Here is an 18,712-nt window from a genome sequence, read left to right as displayed (position 1 = left end):
CTTCACAGCCGCAAAGCCTTCACCCCTGAAACACTCCACACCTTGTAACTATCAGCTACATAGCAGCAGCACCAAGGAAATCGTCTTGCTTTTCTACAAGCACAACGGAAGATTTGAGGCTTTTTCTCACACAGCATATCACAGAATTATATTTTACCACATGAAGAAAAACTAGCTAAAGTTTCCAATCTAATCTCTATGCTGTCAGCCAGATGCTCCCCTCCTTAAAATGGATGGTCATGTTCAATGTTCAGGACCAGGAATAACATATAATAAAGATAGTTTCTTCTTGTTGGCAATAAGCTTGTAATATTGGGTTCCTCTACTTGCTCCTTTAATGCAAATCAATTATTTTTGTTATGATAGCCCCACTTCATTTTCCCAGTCAGGGAAAAGCATGTCTACATGTATTATTAGCTTAGTCTCATATCCTAAGTTATCAAGAGATGCTCCTTGTCCTGTTTTCTCATTGCTTTTGATGATAGGAAATAAAGTTTGTATTTTTGGACTTTGATATTCCTGTCTCCTGTGCATGAGATTACATAGACACAGTTCCTGCAATTGAACAATTTATGAGTGAGGTTGCTTAGCACTTTCTGAATGCTCCAGTGGCAAAACTGAGCACAACTGAGCTGCCTTTCCAGCTACAGGCGTGACAGAGCATGATTTTATCTGCTGTTAGATCCTGGCTCTGCAGATGAAACATCACACAAATCAATGACCCAGCTGCTCTGGAGCCTTGTTATTGTTGCACCTCTGTGCAGTGACCAGAGCACAGCAAAGATTTTGTCTCTTATAAGCTCTTCTGCATAAGTTGTGAATGCAAAACAAACAAAAGTGCATTGTGTCAGTAGGTGTTAATAACAGGTAGGAGGACTCAAGTGCTCCATCTATTTTAACCATGCCGTCGCCCATGTGTCCCACAGAGAGATCATTTCTCCCTAGAAAGGAAGTTCTTTTGCAAATTGTATTTTGTAGGTGGACTTTGCCATATCAACACCAGATCAAGATATGTTTATGGACTGAAAATGTTTATTTCTTCTTTGTTCTAGCTGCTGTACAACAGAACTGGTTTATGGCTCTGGGAATATTGCTAAACTACAAATATTGTTGAGACCTTAGCTTATTTTTCTATAGTTCACATATTTAGACCAAGTAAATTCTTAAAATCACTGACCAAAAAATTAGAAGTTCATCAAAGCACCTATTCAAAAGTTTCTGTTCTAGAGCTTGTCAGGGTGTCACTTAGCAATGCTATTTCATCTTGGAAAATAGAGTTAATGTTGACAGTAAGAAATGGGCAAGCTTACTCTTGTTACAAAAAGGTAGCTCATTGTCTATAATCAAAATTCATAAAGTGCAAGGTCCTCTTTACACACACTTCTTTTTTTTTTTTCCTCTCATGAGACAGCAGTCACTGTTGCCTGACATCCTCAGCTATGCATTTTTTAAGCTTAAACATTTGCAGAATTCTCAAGTGAAAATTGAAATCAAAAGCAAATCTGTGAAATGTTTTCAATGTTTGATTGATTTTGCCCTCACTAGAGATATCAACTGCCAGTTTCGGTATATTTTCATTAAAAATATTTGTAACATTTACCATAGCTTGATTTAACTAGAGGGTGAAATTCACAGGGCAGAGCAGCCAGTATTAACCAAGAAACTATCCAAATTTACCCCTGGCTCTCCCAGATCACCAAGTCCTTGTCTCAAGGCATGACACAGGAAGGAGAACTCTCAAGTCATCATATGTGGCAGTGGCAGAACAGAGAAAGAAATGAAGCTATGAAAAGGTATCAAAAAAAGCATAAAGGAAGATGACCTCCACAAGGATCTAAAATGCAAATAACAGCGTTATTCAATGTCAAGGGTCAAAAACACAGGACAGAGAACAGATGTGCTAAGTATTCATGTAAGAGATGTTGACACAAGCAGAAAACAGAAGTCCCAATACCTTTTCAAATCACAGTTTTGTTGATAAAACAGTGACTTTGTGAAACAATTAACAAGCGGACAACCAAAGAAGCTTTTTCAACTAGAAAATAAAGATGTGCAATCTATTCCTGTTTACTATAGATATATACATACAAACTCCTAAGTTCAATTCTCTGAACAATGTAGGTCTGCTGAAAAATCCATGATGACAATTTACACTTAATTTGCAAGTCATGAAGATATGGGAATCAGCAAAACATTCCAAGCTCTTGTAATAGTAAGGGGATTTGAACCAACTAACAACCATTGGGCAAGGATATCTACTAAAAGATAAACTGTCTAGGAAGATCTGGGAACACAGATGATATCATGAACATAAAGTGAATTCACAATCTTCAGCAAAAGAAAGGTTCTGAGAAAAAAGCAGAAACTGACAATTACAGAAAAAAAAAAGGATTTCAATAAATTCGTTTATTACAAGAGCCAAGAAGAGGGAACCTAGAGCAAGAATACAGGTCTTTCCCCACTCCAGGAAAAACAGTTTAATCAGGAAACTATTTCATTACAGAGGAAGTGCATTCTACCACATTTTTACTAGGAGTAGCATAAGTCATTAGTTCATCATTACTGTCAATTCAAAAGAGGAGCTTATAGGAGATGCAAACTAGGACCAAGCTACCAAATATAAGCTGTGGTACAAAATTCAAATTAATTGATACAGGAAATTAAAAGCAACTTTTTAGAAAATGACTACAGCAGCAGCTAGAAGAAGTGAATTATCAGACCACTGAACACAACGACAGGATAAAACAAAAAAAAACTCCTTAAAATTAGCTAGGTATTTAATACAGTTATTTAACATCAGTCTTTGTTAAAGAATCAGCTGTGACCAGATGTCTATCATAACTAATAGCAAGGGCAGAGATAAGCTCTTTGCTTTCAACAAGATGAAACAATGCTGGGGAATACTTGTGATAAGTTTGATCATAGCAAATGAGAGCACAGAAACCACTTACAGAGGAGGCTTATTAAACCTCTGCCATCAATAACTGTTTTAAGAACTATGGGGAAGGACAAGTGACAAAAGACTGGGAAAAGGCCAAAATTATGTCAATCTATGAGAAGATAACAGGGAGGAAGAAGGGCTGAAGAATTACAGACCAGTCTAATTTCATTTGTTTGAGAAAACAGAACTACCAAAATTATTTGTAAAGATCCAGAAGATAACAGATGATTAAACAGTCAAGACAGATTTGCTGAGAACAGATTGAGTCAAGCAAATTTCATTTCCTCTTATGACAGTCCTGTGGACCAAGGCAAAACAATGCACATCATTCATCTTGATGGTAGTGTGGCATTTGGCATAGTCTTTCATAATGTTCTCACAAGAGAGATAAGGAAAAGAGGTACAGATGAAAGTAACAGATCATACAAGGGGGTGGGTTCAGTTAAAGGGAAGGGTGCAGAGCACAGGAGAGCCTCAAGCACCTACCCTCACACCTCTACTATGTAGAAGCCTTACACAAACCCCTTGAGCCCAGCTATGAAATCCCAAACTGTACCTACCTCAAACATGCTGTAATGGCTACCAAATTTAAAAAGATGCTGGGGCTGAGAAGGCTGCTTATAGATAACCAGCTGCACAATCAGTGGGGAAGGCAGACCTCATGTGAGGGAAATCAGAAGTCACAGAAAATCTCCATCTGCATGCAATCACTCCATCTGCCCTGGAAATCCACAAACACCTGAAACTGGCTTGCATAATACAGTGCAGGATCTCCAAAGTATCCTGAAAATCGATTCGACAGGTATTTAGCACAAAACATGCCTTCCAACAGGAGATACTGTAGCTAATCCATTATTATCAAGTTTTTTTAAGTGCCTTCCAATATTGCAAATCTGGAATTTTAACAAACTTGTTGTATGCATATACACAAGTATTCCCCACATGATGAAAAAACATGTGGTATGACTGATCTGGCTAAGATAAATTAGCTCTGAGGTTTATCAGCTCCTTCATGTTGTTCACCATATGCTGGTGAAGTTAATCATAATGACATAAAACTTGTTGCAGCCCAGGGCAGAGTACAAAGAACTGGGATTGCCACTTTTGGTCACAGCAGTACTGTTTGTTGCTTGAGGATTTATCAAGTCCCTGAACCAAAAGGTTTGTACTTTAAAGACTCCCTTGTTCTCCTGCATCACTTACTGGAACAGTAGAACCAGAGGAGTGTGTGGGAGCTCTCCAAGACCAATGCCCAAAGGTTGCATGTACTGATGGAACACTTGGACCAATTCATACACCAAGACTGCATTGGAAAAAAATCTGGTGTTGCACCTCATTGAGTTTTGGCAAGCAAAAAAAGAACATTTGCACACGAGTTGTGTGTAATGCAACTATTTTTTGCACCAGATCTATATGTGTGCTTAAAAAGTGTCCTGTTCAATATAGCAAGGATTTTTTCCTCACATGATCTCATTCATCATCAAGAATCATCCCACCAAAGGGGTCAGGCTGGCATGAGCTGACTTTCCTCATAGCAGCCTTTATGGTGATGTGTTTGGGTTGGTGCCTGGGTCAGTGTCAGTAACACAGCAGGGTTTCAGCTGCTGCTGAGCACTGCACAGCACTGAGGTTCTCTGGCTGCTTCCCAGGGGTCAGCCTGAGAGCAGTCACAGCCAGGATAGCTGACCCAAACTGACCAAAGGCACATTCCACACCACATGTCATTGTGCTCTGTAATAAAAGCTCAGGGAAAGAAGAAGGAAGCAGGTCATGGCATTTTGTGATCATGGCATTTTACCTTTGCAAGGAACCTGTGGTGAGATCTTGCTTTCCAGAAGCTGCCTGCTGATGAGGAGTAGTGCATGAAATCTTCTTTGTGCTTTCCTTGTGGGAGCAGCATTTGCTTATCCTGTTAAAATGTCATTGCCTCAGTCCATAAGCCTTCCTGCCTTCCTTCTATTTTCTCCCCATCCCATGGAAGAGGGGAATAGGCAAGGTGCTGGGTGGGTATGTGGCTGCTGGCCAGGGTTAACTACAACACTCCAAGAGGACACAAGTGCCCACCTTTTGCTGAACTGCTGTAGCCCAGGCAGCAGTTTCAGCTCTGCACACTGGGCTCTGCAGTGCTTGGTAATAACAAGATACACCCGTAGAAACAGTCTAAGAGATAATGTTAAGGTAGGGTATGAAGCATGAGTCTGTATAATCAAAATATATACTATAATTCAATTCTTTCAAAACAAAACCCATCTAGAACAAAGGAATAGAAGAATTGAATGAATAGAATTAATCTCTTTGAATTACATAGAAAGTCTGAAATAAATATTTGCTTCAACTGTGAAATTAATTATGGATGAGGTAAAAATTGATATTTTACAATATATCTTTTGTTTGCAATTCATCAGAAAAAATCAATTTGTGCCAAAGATATTGTGATTTAAGGTGAAAAAATAGCATGCATTCTCTAAAAAATCTTTAAGAATAAAATCCTTACTTGAATGGAAAATTAAATTCAAGTTTAGTTTATACAAAGCCTGCACTGCAATAATATCACTTAATTGAATAGCACATTTTGAAGTCCCACTAAACATGAAGCACAATTTATCTTTTAACACCATTAAAAAACCCAAAGACATTTGAAAGTATCCTCACATCAGATATACTATCACATATATATGAAATCTGTCTGTTAAGTGCTCAGTTATGTGTCTGTGCCTCATCACCTTATCAATAATCATATACAAAGCTCATGGTCATGCCACCTACTGAGCTAGACATAATTGCACAGACACAACCAAGGGTTAGGATTTTGCCACCATAGAGCAGCTCATGGAATTTTTCTTGTAAGAACAAGCAATGACTTTTCTCACCATAGTCCTTTCAGAGATGGCACCAGCCACTCACCAAACACTCAGAAAAAAATCACACAACAGATTTGAAAAATATGTTTTAAGATATTTAGCCAACCACAAGGAAACCTTCTACCAGTCACTCTTCTGCAGACCACAGACCAAACTTCAGTTTTAATTTGCATCAGTGCAATGACTAAAATCGAGTCTGAGGACCAGTTATAACACGAGCAAGTTATTAATCCTATACTCAGCCTACTTAATTGCTTTTTTCCAATCCTATTTGTAACATGAATCAATTCATGGAATGCACTTTTAAAATGTTGCTAACCTTTTCAGCGTTGTCATCTCTTCATCCCTGTTGTCCAACAGGGAGTGGTTTGAGGAAAACAGCTTTCACCCACAGAAATTCAATCCCATCAACCCCAAGGCTTCATTTGCATCACAGTAGTATGCACAAATTATGCTAGTGATACCAAAACTAGTTCATATTCCAAATTCTGAATCCTAAATTATTTTAAATAAAATCTTTTTTTCAAGTTAGGCAACTGTCTTGCTACAGAAAATGATTTGGACAAGCGAGGAACATATTTTGAACTAAAATACTATCTCAAAAAGTTGAAGCTAGAAGAACACTTATTACAGGTTTCTGAAAATATTCATCAGTGGAGCTTTAATTTGATGCTCAAGAATATATTTGAAAGTAATGACGAAAACAGTTTCTAGCTGTTTGGCTGACTGGGGACAAGGAATTTTGTCAATGTGTGAGGAAAATAGCATTTTAAAACTGTCCACTAGAAAAATTTAAAGGTTTTAAGAAAAATGTTGTTAGCCACAAAACTGGGCTCTATTGAACATTAACACCCAAATATTAATTAAACTACAGATCAAAACAAAAACATTGCTAATACAATGTTTTGTTTTTATTTTGATCTGTAGTTCAATTATCACACTATTTCTACATTTGATTCTCAAAGCAATCAGGACCTGTTGTAACATATATAGCCTTAAATTCCTTACAAAGATTACCTACAAAAAACAAAACAAACCCTCCAAACCCAACACAGGTTTGAAGGCTGCTGGCTACAACATGCACTGAGTGCAACTACAGTCACTGTAGCTGAACAGGACAGGCACAACTCAATGTAACTGAAGCTTTAACTCATGACTGTGGGTAACCTAGGATCATCTTTTTATAGCTTTTAACTTTCCAATATCAAAACCACTTCATAAAATTCACAGTAGTCCCAATTTCCAAGAAACTTCCACCTCTATTTTGTAAACTATTTCAATTTCTCTGTTTTGTAAGCTATCAGCTTGCCCACAAACAGAAGAAAAGAACTTCAAGAAAGTAATTTCAAAACAAGTCAAATTGTCCTAACAGGAAAAATGAGAAAAAAAATATCTTTTAAAGAACTACGTCAATGCAAGTTTTACCTTGGAACAGGTAAGACTGGAAAACTGCTATGACTGAAAAATAAGTTTTAAACCTCATCTACAGAAGATAATTATCTTCAAGTGTCAAGCATTAAAAAAAAATACAGGTTTACAGGAATTAAACTAATATTGCCTCTTTTATGCCCTGACAACTGTGACCAAACTGTTTTAGTTCTGGTTTACTTCACATTTATTAATTCTGAGCAATATAAGTCATTCAAATACAAAACATCCCAAACAGTCAACCCAAAGCATTTCGTGGCATTTTAGCCACTAGGATCCTGATTAAGGTTTCTTACAGTGTTTTTGTAGTCTTTGCTGAGACTAAATCCATCCTTAACCATCAGGAATGGTTTGGTGGAGGATGAAGTTCCTCCTGCAACTCCTTGCAAGGTTGCCTATCAGCAAGAAGGAAACTACAGATAATGAATACTGCAAGGGGCCTTTCATCTTACTATTGGGAAGCTGGGCAAGCCTACCTACCCCCAAGCCCTCCACAGCAGCTGCTCACTGTTAACTCATGAGCAACCTCATCCTTGACATCCAAGTGCCAAATATAAAGGGAAAAGATGAACAATTATACCCAAAGAAGAGAGGCAAACTTTAAGGGCTGATAGATTTTTTTAGCAGCCATAGCTGTAATTCTAAGAAATTACAGAATTCCATGTAAATATGCCTTCCCAAACATTTCAATACCCACGTTCAGTTATGGTGTTCTTCGAGATCTTAGTATCTTGAATACAAGTCTTTTTGTGGCTGCACATCCTGAATAACTAAGAACCATGCAGAGTTAACTGACAGCTTGCCCACTACATTTCTCTTGTAAACATTTCTCTCCTCCTTGCATAGTTTGATTGAACATCATTTTTGATGAAAAACATTTTGCAAGTACACTTCAAAGTGAACTAGGTGCTCCAAAAATACTGAAACTAACTTGCTTAATATCTTTGAACCAAAGTGTTGAATATCTAAGTTCTAATGCCTTTCTGTATTCTATGTCATATTAAATTAACTGCCAAGAAGTACAATGCTCACCAGGGAACAAAGGCATGATGCTTCACAGTAATTTCCTGGGCAGGAAATGAAAAGCTACAGATAACGCTGAGCTATGAATCCTTGACATTTGCAGCATAGGACTCAAGTTCTTATTAACTGATGAGAGATAGCACATTGACAATATTAAAACCAAAATCTGTACTGATTCAGCTGTCCAGTGTTTGCTCACAACTAGTGAGAGAAGTTGAATTGACTCCCAAATTATTGTAACAACTTGATTTATCTACTAAAGCCTTTTGTATTACTTGTATTTGCTTAAGTTGGCACAAGTAACATTTGTAAAAGTAAACTGCTCCACAAGAAAACTCTGCCATATCCCACACTTCAACTACCTAGAAAGGTGTGTTCCACTCTGTAGTAGCAAACAGAAACTCCCACAGCCCTTCATGACCCACAAAATACATCATATCCATGGACTAACCACTAGTTCTCCCCTCTGTCTCATGTTCTTACATTAACAACCAGACAATTAGATTTTTTCTCTAAATAGGATTTAATTAAAAACACTAAATCAGTTTTGACTTTTATTTTATATATGTACAATAGTTACCAAATAATGAATACACTTAATCAGTTATGTTAAATTTCACATAACGTCAAAGGACATCAGCATGGCATGGAATAAACTCATTGCCTTTTGCAGATACAAAAAATGCATTAATATTAATTGTGATTATTATATTGGTGTGTGGTTTGTTTGTTGGCTTTTTTATAACCTGCTTATTAATTATCCAGATAAAAAGTGTAAGTAGTTAATTGATCAGTTAAATATTAGCAAATATGAACATTAGTAAAGTTTGCAAGATATCAATTGCAAAATTACATCAAGTGTAGGACTGAATGTATTCACATGAAAGTTACTTTCGGTTAGAAAAGTTTTGAAAAAGAGCCCAGGTTGGAGCTGTGCATTAATTTGGTCAAACTGAATCATATGAATGGACACCCAAGTTTACTCAGATATTGAAAATACGACTAACCTTTTTAGTATTCACAAAAAATTGTGTGTATATAGTGTGTGTATGTGTGTAAATATATATATGTATATATAAAGTGAAGATATGTTAATGTAAAAATATACTGTTCATCCACTCCCAATTACACAAAATTCAGTATTTGGACATTAAACTGTGCAAGTAAGAATGTCCATTTCAAATCTACATTCAACCAGCAACAAATACTTAGAAGTATTTTTGTAAACATTTGAGATAGGGAAAATCCATTTACAAAAGAATCCTCCTTTAGCACTTCAGCTTCAAAATTTCGTACAGCAGCTTCAGCTGGTATATTGTGAATCTGCTCAAATCAAAGAGCTCACACTGTCTTAGATCAATATGTGTGAAAGCTCAGCAAATGCAGAAATTTCTTTCATTCTTAATCACCATCCATTTCCAGTTTACCAGCAAAAAGAAAATGCACTTGGCTACAAAAATATTAAGGAATGTTATTGAAAACAAAAGGCTATTTTGGTAGAAGAAACTACAAAAATAGTTAAGTTGAGTCATGTTGTAAAGCTTTAATGCAAAAGCATTACAGTACAGATTTTCTTTACACCCTTAAAGCTTAATCAACACCGAATTTAAATATCCATCTCTCAAGTGCTTGAACGAAACGTGCTCAGTAAAGTCTTTCTCCAACATGACCAGGTGTAATTACGCCAGGCTCTGCGTCTCAGCCGCCTGTTGAGCGCCGTCCCTTGTCCCATTGGCAGCAGTTACAGGGGCTGAGACACTCTGATACAGCGATGCCGGACAACTCAGCTCAGCTCCACTTTCATCCTCTCCAGTGTCTGAGTCTGGTGTTACTGAACTGTTCTCTATCCCCAGGATCTCGCTGACTGTTTGAGGCAATTCCTGGAAAGGAGGCGGCAGGGGAAATAGTAAAAATCACTGTAAATAAATGAAAAACATAACAACAAAGTCCCCTCTGTCCATCCTGCATTCCCAGTATTCATTCATCTGAATTTAGCTGTACTGAAAGCATCTCTCTCAGTAATACTTACACACAGCTAACATTTTCTGTAGCTGCTTTTAAAAAAGACAGCAAAGGGAACACATTCAGGAATCAATTCCTGATTAAAACCACAATCTTCATTACAAAAGTAAAAGTCTAATCAACTATTACAATTATTAACTTCATGTTACTGAAATTAGTTTTATCGAGTGACCCACTATTTTTGGCCTAATATATAAGTCTGGCATGCCTTCAATGCAGTGTACCTTTCAACTAGTTTTTCTCAAGCACACTAAACATCAAATTTCTTGGAGTGAGATTACCTAGTGAGAGTTGAGAAAGCACAGCCAAAAAGCACAATTCAGCTTTCCCCCAATGAACAGTATTTCTCCATAAAATCAATCATTCTTGCTTACAGACTTCTCAAACATAGGCACTGCATAACTACACAGCATGCTTTACTGTACCCAGGCATTCAGTTATTTCACAGGTCATACATGAACACTTAGAGCTAACTACATACTTTTAGTGTCTATAAACATTCACAGTAGATAGATATCTTTACCTTGCAATTCATCATCTGCATAGAAATTGCTTCTGCTTTGCAAAGTATATACTCCACATCGATTTTCATAGACAGTTCATTGATATGCTAAAAATAGATTCACAAGGAAGGCATAGTGAAATAAATGACAACTATGTTTTACCCAAAATACACTAATACTGTACTGCACTGTTAATAAGTATCACCTTATTAGGTGCCTGCCTGCCCCTTAAGCTATGAAATGCTAGACACAGTCTTATAAGAGAAATGGCTACTCAAAGATACAGTGTGGAACAGCTGCCTTTCACCAGCATCCACAGGAGGAACCTGCAGCACCTCTAAAGGTGACGAACTATCTGGCCCTCCTACGTATTTCTCCCAGCAGCTCACATTTTCAGAGATGATAAGTTAGATGAGAGAAGACAAAGAAAAAGTTAGTATTAAATATAATATAAAGCAGTCATCTGAGGGGAGAACCATTTTGCATCTATTAATGATCTTATCATTAAACACAGATATCCAATAAACCATTTTAAAAGCCTGCAGGATAGACATTCAACCCTTCAGAAGACAGGTTAAATCATCTTCTTCAGCACCTTTCCCTCCTCCAATATAAACCACAATCATATTGCATTAACTCCAAAAAGTTAACTAATATTTTAATTTAATATCCAAAAGACAGCCCCATATTAGCCACCAGGAAGACAACTCTACTGCAGCAAAAACCAGCACAATAATGCATAAGAATTTGATACCTTTAGTATTTCATTAAAGCCATAGTGCTTGTCCATTATTTGCTGTTTTTCAGATTCTAGGATAGCACAACAAAGGAGAAGATGAAAATTCTGACAAGGCAATTCTGTCCACATGACCTGTTAAAATATAAAAATCCCACATTTAAAATGCTTATACTTTTCCTCTGAAAAGACTTAGAAAATTAGTTCTTCAGCCAAATCACTTAACTAACAATAAGCTGCTTTTGAAAGCAACAAAGTATTTGCAAAATTGTTTGGAATTTTACTTTTGGCCCTTTAGAGACAACTGCAGGTCTGAGTCACCAAATGCTTATTTGGTTCTTAAGCCATTGTCCACTATAATGCTACTAAACTGCTTGAACTTGTGGTCTTGCAAATGTGGACTCTGCCTCAGCTCATGTGAAACAGAAGTAACTGAAGCTAACAAATTATTTGTGTGGCTTAGAGTATCTACATTAAATGTGAATTGGCAGAAGAGTGTCATGCCCAGCAATAGTTTAAAAGGCTCTAATGTTTGTAAATAAGGTGCTAAAGTTGTTCCCAATCCCACCACCATGAGAACCCAAAGACATGCAGGTACTGGGGGTGGTTGGGTATTCCTTTCTGACCGAAGACACATTAGCTTTTGGTCCCATGGAGGACACCATCAATCTTGAGCTCACTGGGACTGAAAAGTGCAACTTCAGTACTAATACCCTATTTTACTACATTCAGAAAGATCTTTTAAAAAAAAGTATTGGGAAAGAACATGTATGGTGGGCAGAAAGTGGGAGAACAATTTTGCCAACAAAACCAGAAAGAAGCAAAAGTCTGCTTGCACAAGTTGCCCTGATAGATAAAGGGATTTAAGACAATGGATTTACTCTCAAAAACAGGCAGGTAAGAAATCAGACTGCTGATAATTTGTTACTTCATTAGCAAAAAACTTTTTTCATCATTATTGATGGAAGAGAGCCTTCTACCTAAACAAGAGCTTATACTTGAACTTTCACTGCTAGTACATGTCATCTGTAAATAGAATTGCATAAGTCCCAAAGATATCCAAATCAAGTTCACTCAAAATAAGGTGCAATTAATCCGAATGTTTTAAGTAAGGTTCAGTTCAGAAATTAAATTTTGCATCTTTTTCAGACAACCAATGTTCTGTTAAAGCACTCTCTCAACTTCAGGAGAAAGACTGGAATGCAAGTAGGCTGCTAAAAAATAACAACTGAATGAAAATTCCTATAATCTACCAAGCACAGTCTGACTACACACTGTGTTCTTCTGTTCTTACTTCATAAGGACATATTGACAGTTGTGCATTGATTTGGTTCAACATCAAGTTGCTGCAAAAACAACCCCATAAAATTTGCTACCATTTTTGATAAACCTTTCGAAGTCTGGAGCTGAGCATGCATTTAGGATTATATATGTAAATGCATAACAGCATCATCACAACATGCTGGAAGGATGGAAGAAAAAGCTGCATTTAAATTATAAGTATGAAAGTAAAAATATAAAAATAAGGAGCAATAACTCTTTTTTTCTTTTTTCTTTCTGATATACAAACAAGTAAGGACTCTTTTGTTATAGTGCTACTTCAGCAACCATGAATATTGTAACCAATGTATGTAAAGTAAATTATTCCCAAGTCATTCTGGCTTTATGTTAGGTGAGTGATACTAGAATAACACTGGAGCTAGGTGTGAGCTAATTGTAATTTTGCTATGAAATTTTTCTTCTGGGTTTCTTCTAAGCCATCCACAGTGCAAACAAAAAATTAAGAACTGGCTGGAATTATCACGTGATATTGCCTGTCTCTCCAGTGTCAAGGAGGGACTGAACTACTCTCAATTTTGGGACAGCTAGTAAGTAGGCTATCTGGGCTGTGTTTAAGAGGCACTGCTAAAATGTTCTATAAGTACATTTTAATACATACAAAGTCATCCACAGCCAGAGCAGTTTAACCCACATACAAAAGGCATTGTATGTCGACACCACAAATAACTGCATACACATAACATGACTCAGCTTATCCACATAACATAGAATTTCACCTCTCTATCACATGCAACTCTGTTACAGAGCAATGAAACAACTATTTGCATTTTCTACCCCTATCTCATTATGGCTCTTGCTCAGGAAGTGCAAAGACTGGGAGTTAGCCTCTACTTCTGATGATGAGAACTGGTATCTCCCATTCCCAAGGTGAATGGAGATGAGAGAAACCAGATTAGTGAAGAATCTCATTCCTTTTTTTGTGATAAAACACAAAGTCATGAAGCCAGCAGGAACAGGGAAAAAGTGTCTGATACTAACTTAGTGGTTCGTATGAGTCAGAGGACAGAAATAGAGAATCACAACAGCCCTGAAATTAACAGATTAAACAGAAAAAGCCCCAGAAGTCCTGGAACCTGGAATTGGAATCTCAAAAGGTACTTCTCCTTCATTCCAATCTACATGCTGCAAATGAGTATGTCATAGTGTAATATTGCCTTCAAATGGATTCCCTCAATTCATGGGCTATTACAAAACTGCACATGAGGTTTGCTCAGCCAAATACCCAAAAAAGGAGTTAAAGGCTCCTGTGCCCACAGCTTGCCTTTGTAAACTCCACTTATTTCACTGATACCAGTGGAGCTGCATGGCTATACACAGGAGAAAAAATAACCCACTGTAAGCTGGACTGATCAAGGTGACACTGGCCTTTGCATAAAAACATCAACTTAATACCTTAATTACTTTATTTAAAAAGGAAAACAAGATATTCCCTTTGCCATTCCATATCTCCTAGCAAAGAAATTGAATACTTGTAGTAAATATACATTATGATGTGCTATAAGAAATCTACAAGGCTATCATATATCAACAAGTTTCCATCGTCTTCCTACGAGAGGAAAAAATACTCGAGAGAGAAATATAGTGTGTTTCTTTTCTGTATGTACATATATATATGCATTAAAGCAGAGGTGATAAAAACATGCTAGCCATGGACTATAAACTATAAATAAAAATATTGTTGTCATCAACTTAAAAAGAAAAATTACTCTTTAAAAAAACACTGAGGGGAAGAGATGAGTGCTTCTCCCCTCCCAAATCATTATCATTTATACCTTGGAATAAGAGAAATCTTCCTGGTTTTGTACATATTGGTTTTCTTATTTATGAAAGGTATCCATAAACTTTTTTGTCCTCTGCTTGAAATACCACCTCAATACTCTATGATAGTAAATTCCACTACTGATAATAAAAAAGCTAAAAAAATATTTACTTTAGACAGTTTTAAATACTGGTCCTCCTCTTTATGTGACTCCTTTATCATTAGTGGAAAAAGTGAATTAAAGTATCAACATTATTTTTCATCACACCAGAAACAACATTATTTTTCATTATAGTACAGACTTTATGTATCTCAGCCCTGTTCTTTTCATTACCCTTCTGTTCCCCAACACATACGACATTATGTCCTAGAAAATACTCCCTCCATTCATCTAAACATTTATTCTCTTCTTCTGAGTTTTCAGTGAATACTGTGTCCCTGTTAAATGCATCTTAGACAATAAACCTGTACTGTTAATATTGTTCTCAACTTTCTTGGAACAAAAATTCAATATAAAAGTATTAGTTAATCATTCCATCTGATCCCAAGATCACCTAAATCAAAAAAACAATCTCATTAACCCAGCATTATCAGAACTTCAACATTTTGATGTTTTACACAATATCATAAGGCCTTGTCATCAAGCTTCACTGTCTTCAGACATCATCCTCCCCATGGTTTTGGATAACACAAACTACCCTGACAGTGCCACTCAATCTATAAAGAATCACCAATACCAAGGAATTAATTTTTAAAAAATCCTCTTTCTTTTATCATAAGCTGTTTTCCATTAACAGTTAACTGATACTCTCCACTTATTATCTTCACTTTAGAGTCTCAGTCAAAGGCTCCAAATCTTTTTGCAAATGCCAATTTATCCAAACCAGCTCTCTTAAGTATTTTTTTCATTAACTTCACAAATTGTTCTTTAGGCTAAATCCTTTTTTTTATAATTTAACTATTTATCCAATAATTAAACACTTTGCAAAATGATCCATGCTTTCTGTTCTAAAATCCAAAAACTGCTGGAGTTTGTATGATGAAATATTTCCTTACCTCCCAGAGTCGAAGAATATCTTGAAAACTAAATTCCCTTTTAAATCTGATAAGAAGCCACCGGAAGCAAAAATAAAGGTAACCTGAGTCTTGAGATTCTAGGAATAAGAGTGCAACATTTCAAAAGCATCAAATTTGGTTCAGATAACAGATGAAAAAAAAATAATAAACCCCACACTTCACTGGTACATGCTCACACCACTAATTTTTAAGATAGCAGGCCCTTCTTAGAATAAAAGGTATTTGCCAGAGTATTTTAAAATTGGTTACAGAATGACTCTGTTTTTTCAATAGGCATGGAACAGTTATAGAAATATTTTGGGCATTATAAAGTTACAAGCCCTGTACTCATATAATATTGGAAATATATTTAGACTGGTCAGGTACAGAATGCAGCAAGCTGTTTCAGTTTCTGTGCATGAATAATACACCTACCTAAATAACTGCAAAATCCACTGTCTAGTAAACGAAGCAAATGACTCAGTTGAATCAGTTGTGTCTTCATACCCTGCATCTGTTCTTCAAAATTCTGATGCTGTATGGAATAAAACATTGGCAGTGTCATTTTTATTAACTCAATTTTGAGATTTGCAGCTATTTTAAAAGAACCTTTGTTATTTCAACAGTGGTTCTTACCCTTTAGGTATTTAACATATAGATATTTAACTGTACTTCTACCTAATGAAATGTCTGCCTTTTACCAAGAAGTTTAACTAAAGCACTGAACTGTATTTCTTTGCTAATATTTTGTATGAAATAAATGATAGTTTAAATCTGCCTAAGCACTGTACTGCCAAGCAGCATGATTGCACTCAAACAACAAACCTGAATTTTCTTGAACTTTCATATTGGTCACACATTCTATTGCCACATGCACAAGTTACAAAAACTTCAGTTTGTGGGAAGTCTAAACTGCATTTAACAAAAGGTAGGTATACAATGAAACCATTATCCTGAACAAAATCCTGCTTGAGGACTCCTGATAAATAGAAATTTGTCTGTGACTGTTACTTTGGAATTCTTAAGGAGCCAGATATGCTTGTACTGTACAGCAATGCTATTGCAAATCCACCACAACCCCAGTCAACAAAGCATATTGACTCCAAACATAAAATGACTGCTTTAAAATAATTCAAAAAACCCTGTGAAATGCATAAAGTAAAATTAACCCCAAATACTATCTGTAGCTTATCTGTTTATGTAGGCTAAAAACACTTCATTTTACCATTTGATCCATGTATGATACAAAACACCAAAAGGCATCTACTTCATTCTCCATAACATACAAGACAGGTGACAGCAAGTCGCTCATTCCCTGCACGTACCCTTGATGGAGAAAAAACAGAGGGGGGGAAAAGCAATAAGGAATTTAAGTTCAGCAGTTAAACAGTAATTTTTCAAGTGTTATGAATGACTGAGTGAAACAAATACCGATACAATAATTCTCCAATTCAACTACAGTGAAGACAAATTTGTATTAATGAGTACCCATATCCAGCAGACCTGCTAAGATTTATCAGCCATTTCTGCCAATCGAAAGAGAACATAAAGCAAACACATTGTTCTAGTAGCTGGTAAAATATGTACAAACTGAGTTTGTATACAAGAGACTTCTAGCAAAAATGTTGCTATTTAGAACTCAGGAGCATATATTGATATTTTTAAGATTAAGTCTGTAACTTGCACCATCACAAACACAAACTTGTATATAGTCTCTATTTGTACTTGGTTACTTTCTTCTAGACATTTAAAAATTTTTAATATCTTCACACCCCGCCACCCACCCCCAAATGAAGATTTTCTTCTCAAATTAATTTAAAGAGATGTTGAGTTGCACTGTGTTTTTCTGGAATTGCAACAGTTCTTATGAAAAAAACTTGGCATTTTACACTTTTTTTTTCCTGTCACTGAATATGCTTTAAAGATCCCTTTATTTAAGGAAGTTGTGACTGTTCTGCTTGGACAGTTCTTTAAATACACCCAAGCCTAAGACCATCCGTGTAACCAAGCAGACAACAATGAAGAATTCAACCTATCAAAGTAAGAAAGGGAATTAATAGTAAAGCATTGCTTGCAAAAAGCACAAAAGCAACACATATCTAGATCTGATAAAAGAACATGTTTTTAGGTTTTTGTGCCTAGAACTGGTGAATGAAGTTCATACCACCTAAAAAGTTGTCACAAGCTTTCAAGAGAAGCTTTCATTTAACTGGAGAAGGAAATACCCACTAAAGCATAAGACTTTTACAAACAGTTATAACAGTTGCATAGAAAAGGAGATTTTCAAATTTTTATTGTTTTGAAGTGCTTCTTCCAGCTTTCTTGTTTTTAATTAACAGCCCGTTTAAGTAGAGCACAATAATTTTCACAGGTAATTTTTTCCTCTTCTTCTTAACTCTTCCAGTGACCACTGATGCTAGTGTCAGCTTACCTATTGCTGAATTGCTGCTGACCTCTCTAAATAAGGGAACACAATTAATGTGTGTATCTATCATCAGTGATTGGTTCAACCTAACATTTCTCAGTTGGCTGACTTTATTTCTTAACGATGCAATTGTAACTCTGAAAGAGGTGAAACAGAGCTACATGTTTAAACCATCAGTTTTACTTTTCTTTTATTTCGAGCCCAAAAACAAGACTCTCTTTCAGAGAGAATGAAAACTCACAAGAACTACAGCTCTGCAGCATGTTTACTAGTCGTTAAAGATTTAATCTTACTTTTTGTTTTCAAATCTGGCACAAAGCGGGCTTATAGAATCCCAAAACTTTTCTGATATAGAATACCCAACAGCCAAATGTCATGCAGGGGTGGAGGGGGAAACAGCTACAAGTATCTTTTCTCTCCCTCCCAAGACAATTAACAAGAAGCCAAGACTCAGCCATCACATTAACACTGTGGTTAAAGTAAGATGTTACATGCTCTTCCCTCTGCAGCAGATGCACGCACTAAAATGTAATTTTTGACAGATTGCTACATGAACTTCAAGAATCAGCTTTTAAAATACTCACAAGAACACTATGTTTACAAACAGCTGTTTCACC

General features: G+C 36.3%; 2 protein-coding genes across 5 annotated transcripts in view; both read right to left on the bottom strand.

The window, feature by feature from the left end:
• The window catches only part of TPH2 (tryptophan hydroxylase 2), a 54,301-nt gene extending 50,528 nt beyond the window's left edge, over positions 1-3,773 (bottom strand). The window contains exon 1 of the mRNA XM_079304984.1: positions 3,428-3,773. The gene's annotated coding sequence lies outside the window, so the exon portion shown is untranslated. The remainder of the gene's footprint in view (positions 1-3,427) is intronic.
• Positions 3,774-8,794: 5,021 nt separating this feature from the next.
• TBC1D15 (TBC1 domain family member 15) overlaps positions 8,795-18,712 on the bottom strand; it is a 32,033-nt gene continuing 22,115 nt past the window's right edge. For 3 of the 4 annotated variants that reach the window (XM_079304980.1, XM_079304982.1, XM_079304979.1), the window contains 6 exons: positions 16,896-16,996; positions 16,106-16,205; positions 15,671-15,768; positions 11,533-11,649; positions 10,799-10,885; positions 8,795-10,133 (listed from right to left, as the gene is read on the bottom strand). In XM_079304980.1, coding sequence (XP_079161106.1) covers positions 9,933-10,133; positions 10,799-10,885; positions 11,533-11,649; positions 15,671-15,768; positions 16,106-16,205; positions 16,896-16,996 — 704 coding nt within the window. In that variant the 3' untranslated portion in view covers positions 8,795-9,932. The remainder of the gene's footprint in view (positions 10,134-10,798; positions 10,886-11,532; positions 11,650-15,670; positions 15,769-16,105; positions 16,206-16,895; positions 16,997-18,712) is intronic. The other variant, XM_079304981.1, reaches the window with a different exon arrangement.

The sequence above is a fragment of the Erithacus rubecula genome, assembly GCF_903797595.1.
Source record: "Erithacus rubecula genome assembly, chromosome: 4".
Taxonomy (NCBI): Eukaryota; Metazoa; Chordata; class Aves; order Passeriformes; family Muscicapidae; genus Erithacus; species Erithacus rubecula.
This window is presented reverse-complemented; position numbering and strand designations above follow the sequence as displayed.